This window comes from Chaetura pelagica, unplaced genomic scaffold, assembly GCF_000747805.2.
Source record: "Chaetura pelagica isolate M959 unplaced genomic scaffold, ChaPel_1.0 scaffold64, whole genome shotgun sequence".
Taxonomy (NCBI): domain Eukaryota; kingdom Metazoa; phylum Chordata; class Aves; order Apodiformes; family Apodidae; genus Chaetura; species Chaetura pelagica.
The window spans coordinates 36,457-44,879 of NW_009952885.1; the positions used below are offsets into that span (position 1 = coordinate 36,457).

An 8,423-nucleotide genomic window follows, 5' to 3' on the forward strand; every position below is an offset into this window, starting at 1 on the left:
GGCGGTACCGCAGGGGCAGCACCTGCAGGCTGCGCTCCTGCAGGGACCTCACCACTGCCTCGTACTTCTCCAGGGCCTTCTCCTGGTCCTAGCACAGCGGGGGGGGTGGGGGGGGAGGAAGGAGCAAAACCGGTAAGGAAACGTGGGAAGAACAAGCTCCAGCTGGGGAGGAGCTCATGTCAAGGCTGCCAGGACGGGCTGGTGTTTGTAGGAATGAAAGCGGCTCGTGGGTCCTGCTCTGCAGGTGGTGTGTCCCTGCACCCAGTGTCCCTGCACTTCCCTTCCTGCTTCTGCAGCCAGGCTGAGGCCTGGGACTGTGCCCTGGCACTGCCCACTGGGCACTACCAGCCATTCCCTGCTCCACAGCCACCTGCCTGCTGGAAGCCCCAGTCCCAGCCAGTAGCTCTGATCACAGCCCCATCACCAGGCTCTGCTTGCAGCCGTGCTGGGTGGGATGGAGCACACAGGAGGAGTGGAACAGTTCTCAGGAAGAGCTGTCAGCTGTCCCAGGACATGTGCCTGGCCTGGGCCTGCTGCAGCATGCTGGGCTGGGCTGGGCTGGGCTCAGCACAGCCCCACCCAAGTGGGTGATCTCCCAGCCCGGCTCTCACAGCACAGCCAGTTCCACAACCTCCTCTGGCAGCAGGTCTAATTATGCTCCTGCCCTTAATGAGCACTAACTCAATGAAAGAACAAATAAAAACCAGCCCAGTGAGCAATTATGTTGCTATGGGGGAGGCAATCTCTAGCCAGAGGGGAAGGAAGAGTCGAGTGAGGGGGCAGGTAAAGGGAGGCAGCAGCACGGTCCTGAAAGCTGCTCCAGCAGGGATGTCCCTCCCTTGGTGTCAAGGACACTGGCACCTGCTGCTGCCTCACCTTTGGTCCTGCCTGCACTGATACTCACATCCAGCTCCCGGAGCAGAGACTCAAGCTGGTATCTGTCCTTGAACTCTGGGCTGTATTTTTGATCCAGGTCCGTATCCACCTTCTTCAAGAGCTCCTGGGCATCCTTAGCATCTTTCTGAAACTGCAGAAAGGCAAAGGCTCTAGTGAGAGAGGGTGCTGCTGAAATGTGGAGCAGACCCACCCCAGCACATTGGTCTTCATGCTTCCAGAGCAGGGACAGGCACCAGGAGCTGGGATGGGCAGCTGGACACTCAGAAGTACTTGGAGAAAGGAGAGGAATCACCTCTCACATTTCCCATGTTTGGGACAGCAGAGCTAGGGGAAGGACAACCAAGGGCAATTTACTCCATGGTCTTCTCTTGCTGAGTTGTTAAATTCCACCTTTCCCAGCCCTCAATTTTGGTTCACTGGGACAACAACAGGACAGTGCCTGGTGTCTCCTTCACCAGTGCCAAGGAGCAGTGCAAGGAGCCAAGCTCTTCCACACACAAACCACCCCCTGGGGCAGTTATTCTGGCAGGTACCCACACAAGGCACTGCCTGGGCTGGGCACCAGCCTTCAGCTTTGGCAACAGACTCAGCACATCTTCAACACACCCCGGCTGTGGGAAAGGAATCCAGGTGGACCTGCTCCTCAGCAGAGCCTCTCTGGCTGCTGGATGCCATTTATCCAGCAGACATCTGTCTGCCCAGCTCAGCTGGGGCGTTGAGCCCTTGTGCTGGGCTCCCCGGGGGGACAACTCTGCTTTCTGCAGGTGGAATTACCCCACTTGGACCTGTTCTGCTTCCAAGAGGAGCTTGCAAATTCTCCCTGAGCCTTGTTTTGGGGGTGAGGTACCTCCAGGAGATAGCTCAGCTGTCCTGTGGATGGGGATGCCAACACCAGGCTGTGGCTCCTGGACCCTGTGTTGGAGCTTTCTGCAAGTCATGCTTTGGCCAAGCAAGTTTGGTGCTTGAGCAATTATGACTTGTGTTACCAGCTCAGAGTGGTCCTCTGAGCCTGAAAGCCCCCGTAAAGGACTACATCTTTTCTACCCTGTTTCCAGAGCAGCAGGAGCTCGTATGTTTGCTGGGGTCTCCTGCAACCCAGCACCTACTCTGTGTGCTGGGCAGTGCCCCTGGGGGGCTGGTACCTTGTGGAAGTCCTCCATGAACTTGAGGTGGCTCTCCTCACAGATCAGCAGGTTGAGATACTCCTTCCAGTCGGCGTGCACTGCCTCGATGTGGGCCTGCAACACAGGGGGGTGGGAGGTGGACCTTGGCAGGACACCCTGTGCTAGGGGTGCCCACCACAAAGGACCCTTCTCCCTTTGAGCAAACAGCTCCTTGTCCTGCCTCTGAAGCCACCCAGATGCTCAGGTCACAGCTAGGAGAGCTAGTCCCAAGCTGGGAGCATGGGGATGGGCACAGGGAGGTGGCAGATCCTATGGCCTTGTGTCCCTCTTCCCATCAAAGGTGGCATTTGCCACCGGAATTTATCCCTTGTAGGCAGGCACAGGGTAATCACTGCAGGAATGAGGAAGGTGGGAAGAGCTCCTTAAGTTTATCTTGGCCCCTCCAATGGTATTTACACACTTTCTGGTGAAGGAGAATTTTTCCCATTTGGCATCCTGGGAAGTGCAGTCACGAGTTGTGTTGGCACCAGGTCCCGTGCTGGAGAGGGGCTGGACGAGCCACCTGAGCACCAGGGCAGGTGGGGAAGCTGGAGCCCAGCCCTGCTGCTCACCTCGATGGCATTCTTGCCAGGGTGGTTCTGGGCAAGCAGCTGATCTCCATCTGCATGGAGCTTGTTGATGGCCTCCTCCTTCTCCTCCAGCTTCCGGTGGATGAAGTTCTAGATGGAGAGAGGCAAGATATTAATCCTCATGCAAAGAGAGAGACTGGCTGTGTCCTGAGCTACTCTGAAAGGGTCCACAAGACCAAAAGTGCTGCAGCTTTTGCAGATGTTGCTGCAGATGTGACTCTTGCCAAGGGAGAGGAGAACAAGGAAGCCACTGAGCTTCCTCCTGCCATTGCCTTTGGCAGCAGGGAAGGATTCACATCACCCTCCTGCTACCACCCGTGCACCTGAAAAGTGCTTCATGATGGTGCGGGGGAAACTGAGGCACGGGGAAAGGAACATTTTCTGCTCCAGACCAAGCCCCAGCCTGCTCCCCTGGCTCTGTGCCCACCCCCCTCCCTGCAAAACCCCCGGCCAGGCTGGAGCACAGACCTCGTACTGGCGGCGCCGGCTGGGATAGTCCAGGTTGTGGTCACTCCAGTCGTAGTGGGTCCTGTCCTTGGCCTGCTGGTCCAGCCAGTAGAGCTTGTTGGTGCAGCGCTGCATGTAGTCCTGCAGGGAGTTCAGATCCTGCTGCCGTTGCTGGGAACTGGCCTGGAAGGGTCAGAGGGGAGAGCTCAGCCTAAGCCTCCTCCCCACGGGTCCCCTGGGGGTGCTTGGCCACCCCGGGAAGGGAGCCCTGCCAAGGGCTCTGCCCCCAGCATCTCAGGGGTCTCTTACCAGCAGCTTCTGGTACTTGGCTTGGAATTCGTTCATGAATTCCTGGTGAGAGAGGAGAAGGCAAGAGTTAGGAACATGGCTCTGGAGAGTTGGGGGCTGGATGAGGGAGGGGACATGGGGGTCTGAGATCTGCCTCGTTGGAAAGTGAGAGCTGGTGTCTGATGCTCAGCTCTGGGAGCAGGTGTGGAGCTGGGCAACCACCCAGGCTGGCCCAGGCCATAGGATGGTGGGGATGCCCTCACCTGGCTTGGGGTAGGGCTGACCTGCTGTGGGATCTGCTGCAGGGCATCCTGCTCTAGCAGGGGGGCTGGACTGGGTGATCTTCAGAGGTCCCTTCCAACCCCACCACTCTGTGTCTGTGACCCCGTGGGCAGCAGGGAGGGGGGCAGGAGAGCTGACCTTGTTGCCTTCCTTGACGATGTGTGGGCCGATGGCCATGACCTCGTTGTGGAAGATGTTGTGCTCTTCTACTTGGCTGTTGACCAGTGGCAGGTCAGTCCCGAAGCCCTTGCTGCTCAGTGCATCCTGTGGTCCATGAGAGGGGAGGTGAATGATGGGGGAAGGGGATGAACTGGGAAACTCCTCTTGGAGGTGGGAATGGAGCTGAGCTTGGACAGGCTCCAGCACTGGAAGCTCGTGGTGCCCAGGAGCCTTGTGGGTCAAGGCTGGCTGTGCTGGATGGTGGCCATGGGAAGGCCAGTTTGGGGGTTTTAACTCTATTCTGGCTGGAAGAGCCCAGTGCTGGGGTAAAATGAAGAGGAAGGGTCCCAGAGCAGAGCCTGAGGCAGGAGGTGACTGGGAATGCCAAGACAAGGGCCCAATGGGAGAGGCTGAGGCTGTTTCAGCCTTGGCAGGAGAAGTCTTTCGGGGGGGGGGGGACCCAACAGCATCCTTCTCATAACTCTGGGGAACTTGTTGAGTAAACAGAGCAGGGCTCTGCAGGGTGGTGTGTGGTGGAGAGGTGACAGGCTTGATGGAAACAGGGGAAGCACAGATTGGGTATGAGGAGAAGCTTTTCCACCCTGAGGGCACTGGGGTGTTGGAGCACATTGCCTGGAGAAGGAGCGTGGTCTCCATCCTTGGATGGGAAAGGGCAGAGGTTTCCCTGAGCCCACCCAAGAGGTCAGTGGGCTGAGCCCCATGTCCTGAAGGCCAGGCTGGTGTGTGCTCCTCCAGAAACCCCTGATCCCCTGGAGCTTTTCCCCTCTCAGCCTGGCTCCTTGTCCCACCACCCTCCCCTGCCACCCAACTCCCCACCTCCTTCCCCTGCCTCTGCTGCTCCCAGGCTCCAGCAGCCAAGAAGGCTTCCAGGAGCCACGGGGGAGATGCACGAGGTCCTGTCTGTCCCCACTGGTGCTGCTGGTCCCCTCGGTACCTGTTTCTCCTCGATCTCTGTGGACCAGTTGACCTGGGGCTCGATGTGCTGCAGGGGGAAGCTGTAGATCTGTTGGTGTTTCACACGTAAGTTGGCCACTCGTTCCTTCAGCTGCCGGATGCTGCAGGAAGGGGAAGAGGAGGGTGGGATGCAGGACGTGGACATGGACCAGCTTTGGCATCCGTGGCTGCAGCTGATCCCCTCCCAGCCTCTCTAAGGAGGGAGACTGTCCCTCAGGGACCTCGGGCAGGCCAGTGCTGCCAGGCAGGCTGACAACAAACATGTTGTGCAATGGGCTTGGGGAGGGAGAGGGCAAAGGTTCCCATGTGAATCACGTCCACCAGCTCAGGGCAGACTGGTGCTGGGGGAGTGTGGCCTGTTCAGTTGTGAGCAGATATTACACAGTCATGGAATGGTTTGGGTTGGAGGAGACCTTAAAGACCACCTAGTTCCAACCCCCTGCATGGGCAGGGACACCTCCCACCAGCCCAGGTTGCTCCAAGCCCCATCCAACCTGCCCTTCAACACTGCCAGGGATGGGGCAGCCACAGCTTCCCTGGGCAATCTGGGCCAGGCTCTCACCACCCTCATCGTGAAGAATTTCCTCCTCATATCTCATCTCAATCTCCCCTCTAATAATCTTAAAACTGTTGCCCCTCATCCTCTCCCTCCCTGCCCTTGTCCCAAGTCCCTCCCCAGCTTTTCTGGAGCCCCTTCAGGCACTGGAAGGTGCTCTAAGGTCTCCCTGGAGCCTTCTCTTCTCCAGGCTGAACACCCCAACTCTCCCAGTCTGGCTCCAGAGCAGAGCTGCTCCAGCCCTTGGACCATCTTTGTGGCCTCCTCTGGACTCAATCCAAATATTTCTGTGTTGAGGACCCCAGAACTGGACCTAGCACTGCAGGGAGGGTCTCCCCAGAGTGGTGCACCCCGTGGTGCTCTGTGCAGAGCACATTGCCTGCTGTGCCCCTGTTCTCACTCTAGGTCAGCCCGAGGCTGCTGGGGCTTGTGCTCCTCACTGAGAACTGGGCTGTGGAGCCTGTGCTGCCTCCTCCAGCTGTGGGCAAGAGCTGAGCCCCTTGAGAAGGGTCCTCCACCCTGCAGGGCTCTGGAGACAAGCCCCCTCACCCCTGCTACTCACTCTTCTGCAATCATGTCACCCTGGGGGTGCTTCATGTGCCGGGCAACGGCCGCGTCCCCGTCCAGCACGTAGAGCAGCTTCTCAGACTCGCTGAGTTTCTGGGCTGTCAGGTCCTTGTGCTGTGCCAGCTGGCAGGCCTTGATCTTGTGCAGGTCCTGGGGAGGAAAGGGCAGCAGAGGACAGTCAGTGGTACCCGGGAGGGCTGGGCCAGCTGCTCCTGCCCTGTGCAGCAGCGATGGGCAGGACGGACAACCAGGGAGGTGTTTTGGTTTCTCCCCGGGTGTCTGAGCCCCAAGGGAGGGTTGTGGCTTGGGGGGCTGTTGTCTCGGGGTGCGTCCTTGGGAAGGGGAGGGCGTTTCAGGCCCCTCTTCCCCAGGGGACAGTCAGTGGTACCCGGGAGGGCTGGGCCAGCTGCTCCTGCCCTGTGCAGCAGCGATGGGCAGGACGGACAACCAGGGAGGTGTTTTGGTTTCTCCCCGGGTGTCTGAGCCCCAAGGGAGGGTTGTGGCTTGGGGGGCTGTTGTCTCGGGGTGCGTCCTTGGGAAGGGGAGGGCGTTTCAGGCCCCTCTTCCTCTGTCCCACCTGCCTGTTGGGATACACACCTAGGTATGCACATCCCTGCCCTGGGCAGGGAAGGATTTTGGGGCCCTGTTACACCCTCCCTTCTCCCCACGGCCCAGGGGAACCCCCACATCTCTCCTTTAGGGCTCAGCACAGGGCAGGGGGGCCGTGAAGACGTGCCCGAGGAGAGGACAAGAGGCCAGTGGAGCGGGGCTGGGGTGGCAGGAGGAGCAGCCCGGGCCGGGGGGGCCGGTGCTCTCTTACATTCTGCATTCGGGAATCGGTCTCCACGATGTTTTTCTCCACCTGGTCGGCATTTTTCTGCAGGCGCTCGATGAGCTCGGTCAGCTCTTTGCTGGAGATGCTGGGGAGATAAAAAGAAAAAGAGGGGGGCAGAGCCGTCACCCCAGCCCCCCCAGCATCCCCACCACCCCCCGGGCGGGGCTGCCCGGGGGTCCCGGGGCGGGGGGTGCGGGACCAGCCCCCCCCGCTGCAGCTGCGCCTGAGGCACCGCTGCCGCCTCCAAGGCTTTTTCCAAAACACTGGGGCTGAGCTGCCAGGAGGGGGTTGGGGACTTGGTGGCTCTGGTGCCGGAGATGAGGCTGAGCCTCCCCTTGGCTCCGCAGCCAGAAGGAAAAGTGCCCTTTGCAGGGGGACAAGGAGTAGCGGGGAACACGCGCAGCGGGGCGGGGGGGTCCCCCCGGGCTGCCGGCCCGGCTGTTCCCCCCGCTTTGGGGCACAGCCCGGGCTCGGAACCCCTGCTCTGCCTCCTCAGGGTCGGGGCTTTCTTTGCCCTGCAAGGAGTTAGGATTTCAGGGATGGGAGAGCTCACGCTGCATCCCCCTCCTGGTGCTTTAGCCCAGCGCTGGGTTCGTGCTCCCAGGGTGATGTTGGGCTCCCTTTGCCCTGCCAGGAGTGACAACTTAAAGCAAATCAAGGGATGGGAGAGCTCACTTTGCATCCCCCTCCTGGTGCTTCAGCCCAGCGCTGCTTTTCTCTGCTCCCGGGGTGATGTGGGTCCCAGGCAGCCGGGCTGGCAGGGTCAGCCCGAAATGTTCCCAGCGACGGCTGAGCTGGAGCAGAGGCAGAACAACCCGTGATGCAGCTTTTGCCTCGCTGGGCTTATTTTAAACATTTCATCTTCTTGCTGTCACTGGGGCTGCAAGGAGAGGCTGCAACGTGCCAGGGCTGGATGCTGTGCCAGGCAGGGCCCACAGCTCCCCTCTGCGGGCCGGGAGGAGCAGGGTGTGCACCCCAAAACCCTTGCAGCAAGGGGGGGTGATGGTGGGAAGGCTGGTGGCAAGGCTGGGGGGTTCATGGTGGCCAGGGAAGTGCCAAGACTGGGGCTCCTTTGGGCTTAAACCAAGGGTTGGATCACTCCAATCCCAGCCGTTGAGTGGGGATAATGAGTCTTAATGGCCTCGTTATTGCGGTGGTAAAATTAATCTTTGTGTGGTGCTGGGTGGTGGTAACTGCTCGGTGCAGGTCCCAGGAGATGAGTTGGGTGTCCCCTGCAAAGGCTGACAGGGCTGGCTGGGGAAGAGCAGAGCTGGCTGGTGGAGCAGCAGGAACCCAACCCAGCCCCTGCCCTGGTGTGGGGCAGAGAGCTTCTGGTGTGGGGCAGAGCTCCTGGTGTGGGGCGGAGCCCCTCCCCCCCCAGCTGGACACAGCCTCATCCAGCAGCCCCAGCAGCCCAGCTCCAAGGGGTCCTGCAGCAACAAGGTCCAGCATGGGGCAGGGTTTGACCACATGAGCTTTTCCAGGCCAGCACAGGACACAATCTCCTGCCCTCCACAGCAGGGTGAGCCAAAGCTGAGGGTGGACATGGCCTGTCAGCCTCTTCCAGGGCTTTGTGGTGGCTTCCCTGGACATATACTCAACTACCAGCAAGTAAGAGCAGTGGTGGCCTCATCCCTCCTGGGGACTGCACAGAGCCACAGCTA

General features: G+C 60.0%; 1 protein-coding gene across 1 annotated transcript in view; it reads right to left on the minus strand.

Moving 5' to 3' along the window:
* Nucleotides 1-8,423, minus strand: part of PPL (periplakin) — a 76,003-nt gene that overhangs the window by 11,029 nt on the left and 56,551 nt on the right. Inside the window, exons 2-12 of the mRNA XM_009995447.1 lie at nt 7,435-7,553; nt 6,745-6,844; nt 5,920-6,074; nt 4,782-4,902; nt 3,806-3,931; nt 3,407-3,448; nt 3,119-3,280; nt 2,633-2,740; nt 2,040-2,135; nt 905-1,027; nt 4-88 (exon numbers count right to left, since the gene is read on the minus strand). Coding sequence (XP_009993749.1) covers nt 4-88; nt 905-1,027; nt 2,040-2,135; nt 2,633-2,740; nt 3,119-3,280; nt 3,407-3,448; nt 3,806-3,931; nt 4,782-4,902; nt 5,920-6,074; nt 6,745-6,844; nt 7,435-7,553 — 1,237 coding nt within the window. The remainder of the gene's footprint in view (nt 1-3; nt 89-904; nt 1,028-2,039; nt 2,136-2,632; nt 2,741-3,118; nt 3,281-3,406; nt 3,449-3,805; nt 3,932-4,781; nt 4,903-5,919; nt 6,075-6,744; nt 6,845-7,434; nt 7,554-8,423) is intronic.